The 18,752-nt window shown below is 34.0% G+C and overlaps 3 protein-coding genes across 5 annotated transcripts in view; 2 read left to right on the top strand and 1 right to left on the bottom strand.

Moving 5' to 3' along the window:
• The first annotated feature begins 66 nt into the window (after positions 1-66).
• On the top strand, positions 67-4,238 carry LOC132698523 (uncharacterized). The gene is made up of 6 exons (XM_060664646.1): positions 67-253; positions 306-510; positions 562-2,133; positions 2,182-2,378; positions 2,891-3,028; positions 3,081-4,238. Exons 1-6 carry the CDS (start codon positions 245-247, stop codon positions 3,975-3,977), a joined length of 3,018 nt encoding a protein of 1,005 aa, XP_060520629.1. The 5' UTR covers positions 67-244; the 3' UTR covers positions 3,978-4,238.
• Positions 4,239-5,756: 1,518 nt separating this feature from the next.
• LOC132697687 (uncharacterized) overlaps positions 5,757-18,752 on the top strand; it is a 29,550-nt gene continuing 16,554 nt past the window's right edge. Inside the window, exon 1 of one of the 3 annotated variants that reach the window (XM_060663249.1) lies at positions 5,757-5,886. Coding sequence is in view for 1 of the 3 variants with exons in the window: in XM_060663247.1 (XP_060519230.1) it covers positions 15,856-15,931 (76 nt within the window). In the remaining 2 variants the exon portion in view is untranslated. Of the gene's footprint in view, positions 5,887-15,790; positions 15,939-18,752 lie in introns of those variants that run through there. The other 2 variants (XM_060663247.1, XM_060663250.1) reach the window with 2 other exon arrangements.
• Positions 6,636-18,752, bottom strand: part of LOC132697686 (thyroid receptor-interacting protein 11-like) — a 72,471-nt gene continuing 60,354 nt past the window's right edge. Inside the window, exons 4-6 of the mRNA XM_060663246.1 lie at positions 10,187-13,184; positions 9,908-10,111; positions 6,636-7,347 (exon numbers count right to left, since the gene is read on the bottom strand). Of these exons, the coding sequence (XP_060519229.1) occupies positions 6,812-7,347; positions 9,908-10,111; positions 10,187-13,184 (3,738 nt within the window). The 3' untranslated portion in view covers positions 6,636-6,811. The remainder of the gene's footprint in view (positions 7,348-9,907; positions 10,112-10,186; positions 13,185-18,752) is intronic.

Here is an 18,752-nt window from a genome sequence, read left to right as displayed (position 1 = left end):
ATGATGGAAAATGACTGTCCGTGTCACATATAATTTCATCATTTGGTGTTCAACAATGGGCGAGTTTATCTGCTAGCTTGGCCCGACTTGTTTGATTTGTAAGAAGAAGATTTTTTTTTAAGAAAGATTTTCAAAATTTTGTAACTTTGTGTAAGTGAACCAGAAATATTATTTTCCAACCTATGCTAAAAACAATGAACCTACTGGTACGCTAGTAACTTTCTGATATATCTGTGGATGATAAATGATGTTTGTAAGTCTTTAACCTTGCTTTTAACAATCTTAATATATTGGAAGCATTGTAGTCGCCAGATGAGGATTTGCAAGAGTTGGAAGCTATGCTATACAGCCAAATCTACCATGGCAACACGGGTATTGAGGCTGATCCATTATTAACCACTACTGTCAATATTACTAGTCCTACAGGTATACCAAAAATAAACACGGGGTGCTGTAACAATTTAAATGAGTTTGATCCAAAAAATTCACAAGGAATTAATGATGCCACAGGTAGTTTTTAGCAATAGTTGAATTATTTTGAGAAAGAGATATTATTTGCAGCCAAAACAACTGGTTGCCTTTTCACAAATCCAGTGAACAAATCAGTAGTTGCACCTCCTTATCAAAAACAGGATATTCCTCATCTAGAAATTTTAGCTCGTCTCCTTAAAATAGAAAATTGGCCAAAAGGTTTGAAATATTCCTTAAGATTATTTGAGAGAGGAAAATTATCGAGAAATAGCCTGATAAAAAAACTGAAAAAAGAAATATTTCTTCTAAAAAGTCGTGGTAAAAGGGAACAAAAAAGAAAAGATAAAAAAGAGAAAAGCAGCAAAATGTTGCATGAGAGAGTTAAGCAGGTTGGCTCACCATCTTCTGAAGTGATATGTATATTAGATGGTGATGACGGTGAACAACCTGAAAATGACGATGAAATCATATATGTGGCACCACCTCCTGTGCCTGTTATTAGTATAGATACTGATAGTGAAGAAGAGAATGAAAAAAATATGACGCCTAAAGAGCAAGAGTTCAAAGTAACTCCTGAAGAAGAAATATCAAATGATTTCATTGGCAACCACGAGGAGCAAAATTCTTCACAAATATTTAATTTTAGTTTACATGGTTCTGATTTCGCTAATAATGAATTTGTGCGCCCTGCAAACCCATCCGAAGCTTATGAGACTGAGAGTAGCACAAGTACTTCTGAATTTGCAAAGGAGTCTTCAAGAAACTTTAACAATTCTGTTAAAACTATTGTATTTAATGAAGTGGAATTTCCCAAAGAAGACATTTTTACGGCTAACCTGGACAGTTTTCAAGAATTTGTAAATTCATCTCAAAGTAATATCTGCAAATCTAAGGGCCAGTGTAGCAGTGGCATGGTTGTAGTGCAGAAAAAGAAAAATCAAACAAGAACTTCTTCAGATAGCAGTTCTGAAAGTGATTATGAAACACCATTAGAAAACTTGCCAAATTTATCACCAATGCTTTCCAAGAATGACTCTAAGTCAGAATATTGTACTATATTAGATACAAGCGCAGGGGGGAAACAAATGAAACGAAATATTGAACAAGTATATGGAAATGAGCATCCTAAAAAAACACAGCCATCAAGTAGTAACCTGAAAAGGAGAAATAGAAGAAAGAAAAAAAAGTCAACACAAAAAAGTCCAGAAGAAGAGGTTTCACATTCTGTTGTGGCTGCAACTGATAATAGTCTACCCTTGGAACAATCTGTAGTGGAACTAGCAGCTTCAAATTCTAACCAAACTGCCATAGCCGATAGTACTCAGGAAGATAGTACCAAGATGAAGGCTAAAAAAAGAAAACCCAAGGATGATGATGGCAATGGCGAAAATAATTCTAGTGTGGCTGTCAATGAAAGTGAAATTGGAATTAATCAAAATATTACAGAAGCAGAAAAACAAATTCAAACGGTCTCTGACCCAGAGGTTATCATTGTAGAAGAAGAAATCAGTCACATAGAGATCCTAGACTCTAGTTCTGACTCTATTGATGCAGTTGAAGTTATTCAGGATTTGAGGAGGGCAAATGCCAGCGAATTAAGTTTAGAATCACATAGAGATTTCGAAGAATTTGATGTAGAAAACTTACAGAAAAAAATGTCTGGTAAGTTTTATTGGTGCCATATATGTTCTTCTTAAGTATGCTTTTTAGATGACCCTGTGCTATGGCAGATTTCTGCTAAAGACAGACTGGGGACAACTTCTAAAAAGGGCATCAGATGTCGTCGATGCCGAGAATTTGGACATATTGCACTGCACTGTACCAATAATGTCGCACCTCCGAGTTGTACATTGTGTGGTAATGTTGGCCATCGGGAACCAAGATGTCCTAATAAAGTCTGCTTTTCAGTAAGTGATTGATATTGTACTAATTTCACTATACATTATTTTACTTTATTGGTGTCTGGGGCATCCAATTTTTAAATCCACGGGTGTCTCAGAAATACACTTGAAATAAATCATATCATATCCACAACCTATCTAAAATTTCTGCATATACCAGCATTAAGCCAACAAACATAACCTTAAAAAAGTTTTTTTTTGTGTTTATCATTTTATTTTACTAAAAAAATTATTTTATTTTAGCAAAAAAGTATGGAATTATCAAATCCACAGTTGCGCAATAATTTTTTTGTAAAAACAATAGGTTAAGTGTGTAATAATAATATAAATCTGCAATATTAACACATTCAAAGTTTCAAAGTATACTATTCAAGTTGATATTGACACCATCCAGTAACAGGACCTCTTCCCAAACATAAATTTAATTAGTTCACATCATTATCTACACTACTGTATTTAATTTTATTTTATACAATCTACAAATTGTAGTGTTAATCTGTAAGTTTTGGCTTTTGTAGTGTGGCAATGCTGGAGCGTTTTCAACCATATATTGTTGGAAATGTGTCAAGAATAGAAGCAAGGTGTGTGATATTTGTGGCATTTATGGACATATCAGCAGAGATTGTCCAGATATATGGAGGAGATATCATTTGACAGTAAAAACTGTAGGGATATAATCTAAAAATAAGCTTATTTTTATTATTGTAGACAAAAGCTGGGCCTTTAATGATTCCCAAGCAAGGACCATTATTGAGGCCTAGGACTGAACAGTGGTGTGCTGGTTGTGCCCAACAAGGGCATCTTGATTTTGAATGTGACAGCTACAAGTACATTCGTGATTATCCAGCCACATCTCCAGAAATTTTCCATTACTCTGACATTTACTCCAACCCACAAGTTTATACTGACAATGTTCAAAGACAATCCACAAGTCAGGATACAGCAGCACCTATGATAAATAATGCTCAGCATCTACCAAACTCGAATTTACCGGTTCTGTATCCTCCTCAGAATATTTTTCCAGCACATCAGCACAATGCTCCAGTAAACCAGCTTCATAATATTTTAAACCCTCTTCCTCTTATCAATCCCAATCTTTTACCCAATCCTCTTTCTGTACTTATGGGTCCCCAAGGTATGCCTTTAAACGTACCTCAAAATATACCATATCAGATAGGAAAGTATGCTACAAAGTTTCGTGATAGTTCCCTGCGAGACCTCATAGATTTTGTAGAAGGTGAACTATCCAAATTGCAGGGAATGAATTCTGATGCTAAGTATTGGAAGAAGAAACTCCTGACTGTTGAAAACCTGAAGAAAACCAAGAGTGAAAGATCAGAAGGGATACAGAAACGCATTAATTTCACATATAAACTGATTAACATGTATGTTTTTGGAGTTAGGAAATTGAAAGATGGGAAACGGCATCTTGACAACTTGAGAAACTTTATCTACCAACCGGGTTATGAACTACGCGGTAATAAAAGAAAAATGTTGTTTGATGCTTACAGCTACATTTTTGGAAATCAACATCAAAATGTAAATTATCACAGACTTTTAAACAATTTGATTGTTAATTCTAAAATGGGCAGGCCTTTGATCTGACCCAAGTTATTTCTGGATGTAATATTGATTGATTGAATATTGACGAGCATGTTCGGATATTCTTTTAAGTTTCGTTATGTTTGAGAAAACTTTTATTTGTTTTTTTGATTAATTGAAAAATATGGTTCAAACATTTTCCCACATGAAATGTATTGTCATCATATTTTTAGTTAAAGTAATAGCTGCTTTTCTCTGTTATCAGTTTTGGGGGGTCCTCGTAGGAAATAAATACTGTAGAATCAAATATTTTTTACACTTCCCACATTTTTTCCCCAGAATTCCTTAGGTATTTCATGAAATATTTTACAATCAACGAATGAATTGTATTTAGAGAGGTAAAAACGAATAATGACAACAAAAATTATTCTTACAACGTGTCTCGACTGTCTCAAAAAAAATTGAACTTAGTTTTGGTTAACTTAATTACAAACATCTTTAACATAAAATTTTTCACAGTCCCGCTTAACTTGTGAATGTAAGACGAGGTTCACGATATTTATTTTTGAAAAACTTACCTATTCTTAATACTCTTTTTTAAGCCCTATTTAGTTTTGGGAACTCATAATCTTTGTAGTATTTTATTGCTTATTTATCAAATAGATAGCTTGCGTTTCTTAGACATGATGCTTGAGTTCTCAGTTCACTATAATCATACACAATAGAATTGCCCACAAGTGCTTTGCTTAACACTTTAAACTTCTCAATTGATTCTTAACTAAGATTATTTTTGAAAACATTTTTATAGCCATTAGTGGGAACCGTCGCCGTCTGTGAAAAAATCTAAAATACAGCTGTAGCAACTGTAGCAAATTTGGCTAAGACAATAAAAAATTAAAAACTAGATATTTTTTTTAACTACACAGGATTTTTATGTTAATAGACTGATCTGATTTTCAAGATGGCAGTTATACCGAAAACGGGTGTTAACTTTTTTATTTGAAATGGATCACAAAAATATTGAAAAATTTCAGATATATTCCATGTCACCCTTTAATTCAGAACTGATTATTATGATATCTAAATTAGGAGAAATCCAGTCTCTGTAATTTTCAAAGCTGGTGAAAACCGACTTCTTGTCAGAAACTAGTTTCTTTTGGTATAACCAGGGGTTTATCGCGTATAATTTCACTGATAACTCTGTCAATGTAAGTTCAGTCAGAGACTTTCTTTACTTCTTCATTTGATATTAATCGTTGAATTACTATTCATGGGAATAAACAGTATTATGACATATTAAATTATTTTTTTTTATTTTTTTGAGAAGAAACAAATTTTGAGCTTAACATCAGTGTTCTGCATTTTAAAATGCAAGTTTTTGGCAATAGAAAAGTACTCTATCTTGAATAAATTGCTGCAATTATTTATTGCAATGTTTCTGGCTTATTTATTTATTATTTACGCAGTCGATAGAAATAAAATATTTTTCCTCTGCATCAAAAGTCATATGAAATTTTCCAATTTGCCTGTGGGCAAATATGGGTATAACTTCAAAATGAATATCCCGAGTTACGTATTACGGCACTCAATTCAAAGTTGGGTATTAGTTACGTCGATTTGTAAGAGTAGATTTCCTTTTAATCGAAATTTAATTTTTTAAACAACAAAATAAATGCATTAAAAGATTAAGCTATCGTATCTTCCTATAGAAAAAACGCAAGAAAATGTGTACAGGATAGCTGACGTCAGCATTCGCGCTAAACTGGCGGAAATGAATCGCCGATGTAACTATCCTTCCCAGTTTTTCGTCCTTGGATTTACTGCGAATATGCATCCATTTTTCTGTGGAATGCCCTTAGTAGATTTTCTAAAAACCCCTGGTTTCTACAGTAGAGAAAACGTTATTACCTATTTGCATACTCATTGCGGAACAATTATTTGTCAAGAGCCGCGATCGTTGGTCATTTATTGAGTAAGTTAAAATTTGTTTTTCATTGTGCAGGCACGGAAATTGTCCAAATTTTATCGAAAAATGTTATTAAATGCAAATTTTGTAAATGAAGTGTTGGTTCTCAGTAACACAAATATTTGTAAATTAAAGTTAATAACAAATAAGCAAACCTATTTTTATGGGAATTAATGCACCTGATAAAGTGTTCCACATTAATGATCTTTTTGTTTTATTTTATCATAAACATTACTTTATAGTGATTTTTGCTTGGTGTTATTTTATTTTAAATTTAATTTATTTTGAGCATCTGCTAAAACCACGTTCGAATTAATGGCAAATTTGTTGCATTTGCAGATGACTTGAGGCCACAAATTGTAACCAAGCAGTTAGTTATAGAGGCCCCTAATTTCATTGATAAAAGTAAGATACAACTTCCCTACTTACATCTTCATCAGACATATAATCAGATCTTTTTGCAAAATTCGTAGGTTCAGAGTGTAATTAATTACAAGATTTGAAAAATATAGAATTCCTCTATAAATAGGTGCAAATTCAGTGTGAGATAAATTCTAGTCCCCCTAATCCTGATTGTTTGTGTTATGAATATCGTTTTTTGTGTATTGCTATTTTATTCTAAAGTAAGCTTATTCTTTTTGTAACAATAAAGGTTCAAATCAATAATACTTAAATGTACCCTTTGATAGATATTTTCTACGATTCTAGGGATAATATTTTATAATTTAAGGGACAAGAATAAACAACATATTAAACCTTTATTTACAAACAGCTTAACAAAATGTACTATGTACATGTATTGGCACATATATACATCATAAAAATTTATTATATTTAACGGCCACCAATTCGGTTTGAATTAATTGTGGGTTTTGAGGAAATAATTATAATTTGACCATATATAACATATAACAATACAATAGATAAAGAATTAGCTGTTATCTTTCAAAACGTCTTTGAGTATAGAACTGGAATTCCGATTCTGACCGAAATCGGCAAAAGTCGGAAGAACAATTTCGCTTAAAATAATCGGCGAAACTCTAGGTGTATTTCGCCTGCTGCTATCGCTGCTTGTACTGGGCTTTGATAGTTCTCTGGACGTATCGAGTAAACTTGGAATCTCGCGTGGCTTAGATTCAGTTTCCAAAAATTTTATAAACGCTTGCGACAATGACTCTTGCGAAATATTGTGGGCTGCGGACTGCGGAAATAGTATAGAACCCAACCATCCCTGTTGCGGCTGATTTAGTTTCACCTTTTCGTGATCCTGCTGGTTAAAGTCCAAAACTGTGGCGATAATTTTTAAAATCTGTGCTTGGTCTTTGTTCCAACTGTTTGCGTTGCCAGACGACAGAAAACCGACAATGAGATTTTTAATCAGGCTTTTGTCAACTTTTCCTTCAGTGTGATTTGTCAGCTTGTGCAGCGTTTGTTCACTCTTCAACAGATTTCCTTGGAGCTGAGTCACTATAAATATTGAGAATATTTTTAATTTTTTCGGTTTGACATTTTCAGTAGGAAGTATGACAAGTAAAAATCCTTGTACAATTTTTCTCAAATATAGATGATATATTTCTTATGATATTCATTTTTTTATCAGGTTGTTCAGGACTGTGAGCAAATTTTTATATTTCCATCTAACAAGTGCTTTGCCTTTTGTGTTTATTCTTACACGTTTTCCTAAAAAAAATCCCTGGAAATTGCTTTATCCTATATTCATATAATTTAATAAAAAATTATTATGACTGACATTCGGTAAAATTAAAATAGTGTCCTTCTACATACTCCTCTTTTTCTTATTAGCGTGTTAAAAATACGGCTATTAAGGCGTAAAACCGAGTCTGCCCCAGTCAGTCATGTTAAATTTGTATTAAAATAAAGGAAGTGTATAATTTATTAGTATATTATGCAACAAGTTTGAAAAACGCCATATTATTTTAGTCGCGAGTTTGATTTGGCTTAACGAGTGCTTAACTGTTGTTAACTTAACAACTACTTTTTCTATGACCATTAGTTTTTGGATAAATTCATTGTGTGACTAAAGCACCGGAAATGTCCTTAGCGGTTCGTGACCGTGAGTAACGAAGCAGATGTTTTAAAGCGCAGTAGAAAAAAGGTATTCAATAAAAACCAATTTCCAGAGGCGTGTTTTAGGGACTACTTAGAGACCGAAAAAATTGCATTGCAACTTGTCATATTATAATTTGTGTTCTAAATAAATCACACATTTTTCTAGACATCTTGTACATGCAGTCATAACAATCAATATTACAACAATCAATACGTCATCGAATTATGAAAAAAATAATTTCATGAAAAAAACTCAAAACATGGTAGGCCTAAAATTAAAATTGTGTTAATAAAATAGAATGTCCGATATACCAGATTTGTAGATAGTGAAAGAAAGAGCGCAAGTGTTACTCAGGGACCGATTTCTTGAAAACAAACCAGTACCTGATGTAATACTCACTCCCTCAACTTTCTAAGCTAACCGATCATGCTCAGTCCATGCCAATGGAACTCAACAATAACTGTAAAAAAAGTTAATTAACAATGGTGTAAATGACAAAAATCTGACAAGGCCGCCACAAAAAAATAAAAGCCAACAATGGTGATAAGAACACTGCGTTTCTGTAGATCTCATTCAGTACCTGGGGAATCGAAACGCGTACCTCACAGTTACCAAATGAGATTAAAAAAACGTAGGTGAAGCGTGCAAAACTTGACAACCAAACACGTGCATAAAAATGTGACGATCAATACATCGATATACAAGTTGTTTTATTACCGGTGGCCGTATCTCGAAAACTACTGAACCTAGAGCGTATACTTTGGGAAATATCTCTGAAACGGAGTAAGACATCGAACAGCGGTTTTAATATTTTCATGAAAATTTCAGTTACCTTCTGCCTAATTTATCAAAATTAATCAAAAATATTATTGCGGAATGCGCCCCCTACAGCCATTATTTGGATTTAAAAGCAATAATTACCGTAGACTTGAACGAACTGATTTCTGAAGTAATTTCTAAAAGGGTTTATGTGAAAGCGCCGCTACGATAGCAAAATGTTTAATTGTTTGGGTTTCCCAAACACTTAAACCCGTGCAACAAGCACTGGATTGCCTTCAACCAATAAAGGTATTTTACAGCACACAGACTTTCGTCTAGTATAACTCATTCAAGTTTAAAGTATTGTATTGTTGGTGTTTTTCCTTTGCAAAAATCCTTGAAGAAATTGCTCCGGAAGTCAGTTTTTTCAAAATCTATCTATCCTGGCATCTTAATCAATTCACATAGAATATGAAATTATGGTATTATCGAATGTCCAAGTAAATTAATCGTAAATTAATACAGTAATTAATGCAATTTTAAAGCTAAAAGTAGATAAGGCATAATATTTTATTAAAAAAAAACGAATAATACAAGAGCTATTTAAAAGTTTGTATAAATCATATTTTCTTATCTGCCCTAGAAGTTATGCCATCTACTGGCCATTGAAAACAATTTCCAGTAATTTTTGTAATGGCCTCTTTGGTAATAACTACTTTTTCCCCAGGCCATACGGCTACTACTTTGCGAGATACAGCCGAGAGCGAACAACGATACATCAAGTTGTAATAACTGTAATTAAATTATTTCCACTCTACTTCGGTTGAAAACAATGTTTTTCACTCAATTTAATGACTTCTCCCAGAGATAACTAAAACAAAAGGACTGCTAGTTTGGTATTTGAAGGGAGAAAAAGGATTAGTATATGACGCAACAGTCGGCGAAAATGACCAAATAATAAATTACCTATACCGCAAGTGCCGCATTTAAATATCGACTAGACAATATCGCATTTCGAAGCTTTTACGGCCGTTCATGACAATATCAGTCGATATTCTGGAACCCCAACAACCCAGAATTACCAGCTGATATTTCAAGAACGTCCGTGCTGATTAACTTAAACCGATATAAACGTCATGCGGAATTTACCAAACTAATAAACGTGCACTGACATGACCGTCAAATAACCTCACCCACCTTCTTCCTTAAGTGCCAAGTTTTGCTTTTTGGATAGCTCCAATTGGTCAGACAGTCGCGATGCTGCTTGCAAACCCTGCTTGCTCTCGTCTAATTGCGATTTAAGACTGACGATTTCGTTGCGCAAGTCTTCCTGTACCCTTTTCTCAGTAGTTATTTGTCGTCTTATTCGATCAGTTTCTTTCATAACGTCCTTCTCTTTATCTGAAATTAGTTTTAAAGTATGACAGCTACACAAGTCAAAAAACATATTAAAACCAAAAAGGCAACACTGCTTACCTCGCTGGAACTGTTCCAAAACAAACTGAAGGTTTGCAAGAGCTGCCGCCTGTTTGCTGTTCTGATCTTCAGCATCAGAAATTTTTTTCCTCAGTTCGTCGCGTTGATTCGTTACAATTTGTAGTTGACTCTGCAGAGTTTCTAATTGTTGATTGGCTCTGATGCTCACCGAGGTGTACATAGTGCTAGAGTCTTTCTCCCTTTGTTGGAGTTCGTTTAACTTCGTTTGTAGTGCGCCATTTTTCTGCTCAACTTGAAGAAGCTCTTGAGTATAGTGTTCTTGTATTTCAACTAGATGGGACTGCAGTCTTTCCAGTTGTTTGGAGAGCGACAGTTCTTTCTCAGACGGTCCAGATTTCTCTAGGACCTGCTTTCCCAGTATGTCACACTTCTCTTTCAGAAAATTTATTTGATCTGTTAGCTCTTCGATTTTGAAAGAACTTTGGGTTTCTGCTAGTTGGGATTCTAATTTCTCGCATTTTTCCGAATTGCTTTTCAATAATTGAGATAATCTTTGTACTTCGTTGTGATACGACAAGCTCTCTTGATGTTTTGTGGTTATTAGACCTATCAATTCGTTCCTCGAGTTGGTAACATCCGCAAGCTGTTGTTGCAAATTTTTTTGGCCGTCTATGCTCTGCTTCAAAGCTTGTTGTAAATTATCAATCTCTTGTTCTAATTTCATTTTTTCTTGGGACACTGGTTCGCCTTCTTTGCTCTCTTGTGGTTGTGTTTGTCCATTGGTAATGTTTTTCAGTTCTTCCCTTTCCTGTTGGAGATCTTTTAACATTCGGTCCAAGCTTAATAATTTGCATTCTTTGTGTTCAATTACTTTCTCCATTTCCGACTTTTGCTGCTGGACCTCGTTAAATGCGCCCTCAATTCTCAACAGTTCGTTTTCTTTTTCTAAAATTCGGGTATTCAAGTCTTCACACTTCAATAGAATGGAGTCATATTTTTGTAGTAGTTCATTATAATTCTGTTCATACTCCTGTATGAGGCCTTTAGTGGTCTCCAGTGTTTGCTCTGATTTTTTTTTCGCTTCCACCGAGCCGCTATAATCTTTACTTAAGGTATCGTATTGCAGTTTCAGGGTAGTTTCGACCATTTTCGCATTTTGCAACTTCTCTGTGAGGTTTTTCGTTTGAGCTTCAAATTCCCTTCTTCGATTCTCTTCGTTGAGTAGTAATTCTCTTAAGGTGTTCATTTCAGATTTTGCGTGGGTGTTGCTTTTTTCACTTTCCGTCTTCAACTCGCCTAATTTTCGATTTTCTTCGACGAGGGTGTCAATTTTTGCTTTGCATGTCTGCAGTTCTTCGTGTAAAGTGTCGATGGTGATGTTGGCTTCTGTGAGTTGGTACTCCGTATTTTCAAAGTCGGCCCTCGCTCTTTCCAAGTGAGTCCTCAGTTCTTCGTTCTCTTTATCCGCCAACTCTAAGTCGTTCTTCGTATTCTCCAGCTCGTTCTTCATCAGATCGTAGTCTATTTTTAAATCGTCGAAGCTATTCAATAACTCCCGATAATCGCGCTCGGTTTTACTCACTCCCACCAGGGATTCTGGGATATCCGAAGAGCCTTCTGACTTCTCGTTTGTATCTTCTTTTGCCGCACCATCTGGCATGGAACGTTCCCTCGTCTCCAGCGAATTGCCTATTGTTTCTTCCAACTCTTTGATTCTTCGATTTGCGTTTTCCAACTGATTTTCTAGCAGAACCATGTTATCTTCGTTTGATTCCGAGATAGTTTGAAGACCGGCGTTTTTGTGATCGTTCAATTCCGACATTAGCAGTTCATTGTTTTTACCCAGATCGTAGATCTCATTTTCCAGTTCTTTGATTGCCTCACTCTTCGACATAATTTCCTGACTCAGGTCTTCGGAGTTCTGCATCAACTTTTCAATTTCGTAGTTCTTTTCAGTCAAAATTTGAGTTTTCTCGCGGGATATTTCCAAATTTTCATTTTCCAAGTGCTCGCATTTGGATTTAAGCTCGGATAGGATATTGAAAATATTTTCCACTTGCTTGCTGAATTCCAATAAATGCGGATCTTCGCAAGGCTCGACCAGTAAGTCTGAGGATTGCGAGGCCGTATATCTCTTCACGTTTTCGGTAATTATATTCACGTACATTTTGTGCAAGCTTTCTTTCTCCGCAACTACTGTGGCCATTTGTCCTTTGAGCGCCTTTTCCTCCGTATCGTCTGTAATATTGTCCAGTAGGGCGAATTTTGATTCAAACTCCGCCAGTTTTGAATTCGCGACGTCGAGTTCACCTTGAAGGATTTGTTTGGATTTCTCCAACTTTTTCAATTGCGCTTTCATTTCCGCTTGATTGTTGGACGCTTCGCCTAATTCGTTTTTCAGTTCGCTTACCTGTTTCTCGTACGTTTCCAATATGAACGCTAATTTTTCGCAGTTTTTTGCATCTTCCCGGTTTTTCAGTTCTGCAGTTTCGACAAGTTCTTTGGATTTTTGCAGCTTCCCATAAATTATCCTGTTTTCCGCTTCGCTTTTTTTGAGTTCGTCGAGGACTGCGTTCAGATCGCGCTTCGCATCCATCTTCGTATCATTTAAAGTTTGTTCTAAAATTTGGTGGGCGCTTTTAAGAACGCTGAGCTCCGTTTTAGTTCTTCCCAATTCTTGTAGTAATTCCTGTGAGTCGCGATCATTTTCAACTCTTTTACTACTTCGTTTGAGCTTTTCTTCGCTCGAGCGCAATATTTCGTGGTTTTGTTTCAGTTCTTTGAATTTCGCTTTTAAAGTTTCGTTTTCCTCTTGAAGATTTTCTTTTATTTTCACCAATTCAGCGATATTCTGCTGATGTTCCGAATCCAACTGTTCCAGCTGATTAGCCAGCTCTCTGTTTTCATTCTTCAAAGTGCTGACGTATTTCCTCAAGTCCGATATCTCGTCCGCCGTTGACAGATCGACCTCTGCAGATTCGGCCGTATCCCAGTCCCAGCTGTTTTGGTTGAGTTCCCCATTTTGTTTTTCGTTGTTCTGAAAAAAAAAACATGTTTTATTATGTTATTATTAGTAAAGTGTTTATTATGGAACGCCAATTTAGAAAACCTCCGAAGAGTGTGCACAGCAAGTCATGTTACTAGAAGAGGGACGGAGCTTTCGAAGAATCGCACAGAGATTCGATGTACCGCATACATAACTTTCCCGTACGATCGCACGTTAGAGGTTGATAAATCAGTCCTTAAGAAAGCGTGGTCAAAGCAGGCATCGCATTACTACGTTCTATGCTTTAAGACAACGGTTTGTGATGCCGACCCAGCTACAGAGTATCCTAGACCAACGTTAAATTTTGATAGAGAACACTCGATTGGTCAAAACACCCCAGATCATTTGGTGGAGGGTCCGTTATATTTTGGGGATGAATTTTTTTAACTGCTCGTACTGACTTATTAATAATTATTATAATATAATAATACAGACACAACTTCAGGAAGTACAATTTCAACTGATACTGTTCGTCGAAGACTGACTGAATCTGATTTCAGATCAAGAAACCCAGTGCGAGGATCAGCTTTGACCCCAGAAGTATAGTAGACCAAGCTTAAATTTTGCTAGAGAACACATCGATTGGGCTGATGAAGACTGGGACAGATAGATAGACTCAGATAGATGTCTAAGAGTTTATTGAAGACCAAATGAAAGGTATGCCCAATGTAATTTCCAAAACACCAGATTATTTGGTGGAGGGTTAGTTTATGTTGTGGGGAGAAATCTCTTTAACTGCTCGTGGTTATTAATAATGGCAGTTTAACAGCAGAACATGCAAGAACATGTGATATAATTTGGCAATTACGTTGGTGAGAATTTTGTTTTAGCAAAATGTATACAATTATCTTGATGAGCTGACAATTGGCCAGCAACCAGTCCTGATCTTAACTCAATTGACAATGTTTGGCACATGATTTACAGGAGTTTTCAAGACCTTCTTAACCCTCCTAACACTTTGAATGCGCTTACTGGAGGTATTGTTCAAATATGGAATAATTTATATCAAAACGAGATAAGACCCGTACTTTTAAGCACGAATAACCTCTGCCATGCTGTTAAAGGATAATAGAAAAATGGCCTACACCGCACCAGCAGGTTTCTTGCGACATCATGTAGCCAGTGACACGATTCGTTAATGTGCTTAGTAAAATTAACTAAGTTTACAACAATTTTCACATTGTTTTCTATATTTTTACAAAATAACCTTTAAGCTGGGTAAAATAGCCGGATACCAAGAAGAAAACGCAAGAAACGATTGGATTCTGCAAAAGAATGTGTTGCAAAATCTAGTTTTGGCAAAATGTGATATTCCCTGACGAAACAAAAATTAATAATTTTTTGTTCTAATTTCGGGATGTCTATCAACATCTGGAGAAGAATGTAATAATATTCCAAGCCAACTAACCAGGAAACTAAGTATGCCGAATTTTTGAAAATATATTGTACAAACACGAATTTTTCGGTATAAGAATTTAAATTTAAAGAGACTTTTTTGATATAATTTTGTTCAATAAATAACTAATAAAATATTTTTTCGTTAATAAACCGTGAGCTCGAGATTTTACTTGTTTATTTATTTAAAACCAATTACTGGCTATAACTAAAGCATTTGTTTTTATTTAATATTCAATCAAGGAAAACAAAAAATATTTAGTGCATAAAAACTTTTTGGATAGACCGCAAGTAAGTTCAGTTCATGTGTAAAAACTCCATTGCTATTTAAATGTACAATAAAATGAAATGTTACTTTGTAAAAAAGTAAATATGATGATGCCGCAAGACACCTATTACCTTTAAGGTGACATGTGCCTATTCCGATTATTTTTGAAAAAGTTGGAGAGGTAAGTTATATAAATACGTTTCTGAAAAGTTCTTGTATGTTGTACACATTATATAGTTTTAAGTCTATAATTTTCATTTTCTCAATTGTAGCGGTGTATATTGTTCATAGAATAATAAAAGTTAATAGACCCGAAACAATGATTTTTTTTATATAAACAAACCTTTTTGATAACGGTTTACAGAATGACAGCTCTCACAAAAATTTGCCCATAATTATCAACCCATTAATAGTCAATAGTTTATGGATGTGATTAGATTTGACCTTGCTGTGGTGTTTTTATGTGTTAAGTCGAGAAAACGACATAGGTAAAAAGAATTTCGATTTTAATTGTTTTAAACTATAAATTACTGTATTGTTACCATTCAGTTTTCTTTTCAGCACATAAACAAACCATGGCAATGTTAAATGAGAAATTTGTATCGCAAAAATGACGTATATGTCATGAGAAAACAAAAAGAGGTATTCTACGTATATAAATTATTTATAAGTGCTCCATAAATACACATGAATGTCGTTTGGCTTAAAGGTGTAATTATATTATAAAACTATGTTAACTCTTTAAAACTACTTATTTAATGTAACAATTCTTTGAGCAAATTTTTCTTGAAGAATTTATAAATACTGCATGGTAGTGTACAGCTTTATCCATTTTCGAATATTCAACAATTTTAAGCTTGTTTTAAGAAAATGAACGGCTTATCTGCTAATATTTTGTAAATAAGCCGAAGACGCGGAACAAAATTGAATCAGTGGTCAGTTAATGAACGACCATTGAGTCGAGCACATTTTACGTATTGACTTCTTAAAATATTTCGTATGATGGAATTGGAAAAACTCGATTGCCAGTTTATGTTCATAGAGGGGCTCCAGGTGCAAGGATTTTTCGACAGAAGTAAGCTGTAGGTTTAATAATTTTTCGTTGCAATATAATAGGGTAGATATACGAATGGAGTAAATAACTTAAGTTTTAACAGCAGCATGTCTCCAATCGGTTCAAAAATATTGAGAATTGAGATTCGATTTACTTCTAAATATTGTGTTATAATAAATAATTTACACTAATTTTATGCGTACAAATAATATGAACGATATTACATTCTAGCCAACATCCCAATAGTCTACTATGCAAAGAATGCTAAACTCCAATTGGGAGCAACCCTCGGGTTAAGGACGGGAGGTTTTACCTCAACTTCACGCTAATAATAATAATGTTATTATTATTTTATTCTAGACAGAATTAAGTTTCATCCAAATTTATATATTAAATTATTTTTAAATAATTAAAGTTTTGTCAAAATTTAAGTTGAAATAGTATATTATGCAGCAAGATTTATAAACGACACTTCAGTCACCGGTGGAGCGCAGTGGAGCGAGTGTTTAATAAATGAGTGACTAAAAAAGTTTATCAGCGCGTTCTATTCTTTACTTTTCTACGACTGTTAGTTTTTGGGTACATTTTTGCAAAACAACGAATACGATAAATGGCTAAAATCTGCCAGAAAGGTCCGATTGCTCCTAAAACCGTGACTAAAGTACCAGAAATGTCTGGGTCCGACTTATTAAAGTGATTAAAGTAAATTTTAGAGTAAGGGAGGAGAAAAAATGTTAATAAATCAGGATAAAAAGAGACGTATTAATTATACCCCGATACTTGTCTAATTAGAATTTACTTTTATAGAGGGTCCTATTATTCACAAACCGAGTCAGATCTTAATAAATTTAATGAAAATTTGGTTTGCGAATAATGGAAAACATTGCTGAAATTTTTCCCGTGTTCCATTTTGTAACCAGTCACATTCTAAAATATCATGTATTCCAGGTTTTTTTTTAACCAGAGCTCCTGATTGCGTTGAATCATCAGTAAAGCTGTAGCTGTAGTACACCATCTGGTTGAAATACATATATTTCATTGGTGGTCATTAGAATTCGTAATTTTTTTTGCGGGCCCTATTTATTTTATTTTAAAAATTAATTTCTCTTTTAAGGTTTCCAGCCCACACGATTTCTTTTTTAGCCACGAGCGATACGAATTAACACGGTGAAACAAATTGATACCGTTTTTGCAGTGTATATGGTGTTAGTTATAATGTATTGTTAAATAATGTTTTTGACAAATGTAGTGTGCTTAATTTGTGGTGTAGAGATATAAACTTGTGCAGAAAACTTTAAAGCATAAGAAAAAAGGTTGTGAAAATCTACAGCTGGCGTATTTATATCATTCCAACGCCTTTAATTTTGAAGTTATGCGAAAAGGAAACAAAACTCAAAACATTTTTCCCATAGTTGTTTTTAATTTTCGTACATATTTTATATAAGTTAGTAAAAAAACGTTTCGCCACAGAGTATTGGTGGTATATTTTTCTGATTAGTTAGTTAGAAAGCAAATAAAGTTTTTAATGTGAAGTGTTATATTAAACTGCATTTTATCGGAGTATCGGAATATAATTTCAGTAAAATTAAAAAAATGGATATTTTTTCGGAAAATATACAAGAAAATAAGAAACTGAAATACGAACAAAAGAAATATTTGATTTAGAAAAAAGTACCACCAATAACTTGTATCTATGCCACTGCATCATGAATGCGTAATGAATTTTAGCTTGTGACAATATTTATGTAAATCCATGTGGCGAATTACAAATTTTCTCTGTGTAGAAAAAACTGAAAATGGTTTTAGTATCTTTTTAACGAGACATTCTAGATAACAACTTTATAGGAAAAAAAGGCAGCTAAAATCCCCTAAACATTTTACGAGGTTTCATTTTGGGTCACCATTTGTGAATCACCCTCTGCAATAACCTTAAAACCTTTACACTTTCTGGTTTCGAACAAAATCTGCATAATTATATAAAATGTGTAAATAATGGCATTATCTAGTTGCATTCTTCCTTTGTCATATTCTGTTGTAAATTTTATTTTTTACATGTTAGTAATTTTTATTAGCTTGTGACGAAAGACGTAATTACACGATAAAAAGTAGTATGTAAAGTCCTTCGGTTGATTACTTTATAAATAAATTTCGTAGTCTCACATCGAATAAAATAGGAACTGTTATGACCTATCAAATAGAAAATTGAATACTTTTACTTGCGATTTTTAAAATTCAAGGTTGTTCATGATCAAAACTACTAGATTCCAATGTTACTGCCTCGAATTAAATAAAACCGCCAAATAAAACTATACAAGCATTAACCCTGCTGGCTATAGAAGATAGAAATGATTTAATATTTTGAGAATACTGGTAGACAGTTTTGCAGAGACCATTTTCTTGCATTGAAAACTAAAACTAATACCGCCGCAGCAAAAAGTTTATGTAAAGCATACAGTGTTTGTGGTTTCGATTTAATAATGAGCTAGCATTGTTCCAGACCGCGATAAGCTTGGTTTTATCGCGACCACTCGGCCTTTCGTATTTACATATAATCAGCACAATTTATCCGCGGCAATCCGCAGAAAGTGTGTATAAATATTTCTTAAAAAGATTACTATATGAGAAAATTAAAATTTAACATTACATCCTCAATAAATCACATTTTCTGTAGGGGAAATGCAATATAGTTTATTAACTATTATGAACTAATAACAGGGATAATAATTTTCAATTTTTTTTTCAATCCATTGTACCATTTTGCATATTGTATGGCACTGTACTTAACTAAATATTCCATTACGAATTTGCAAAACCTATATGTAGATATTAAAACACTCAAACT

The sequence above is a fragment of the Cylas formicarius genome, unplaced genomic scaffold (genome assembly GCF_029955315.1).
Source record: "Cylas formicarius isolate icCylForm1 unplaced genomic scaffold, icCylForm1.1 PGA_scaffold_2__14_contigs__length_35257938, whole genome shotgun sequence".
NCBI lineage: Eukaryota > Metazoa > Arthropoda > Insecta > Coleoptera > Brentidae > Cylas > Cylas formicarius.
The sequence above is the reverse complement of the archived record's forward strand: the minus strand, read 5'-3'. Positions and strand labels throughout refer to the sequence as shown.

What these genes read in the sequence shown, in the direction of transcription:
- LOC132698523 (XM_060664646.1), top strand. An exon ending in CTAATAAAGTCTGCTTTTCA is followed by an intron (nt 2,379 to 2,890) that starts GTAAGTGATTGA and finishes TGGCTTTTGTAG; the next exon opens with TGTGGCAATGCTGGAGCGTT. An exon ending in GGAGGAGATATCATTTGACA is followed by an intron (nt 3,029 to 3,080) that starts GTAAAAACTGTA and finishes TTATTATTGTAG; the next exon opens with ACAAAAGCTGGGCCTTTAAT.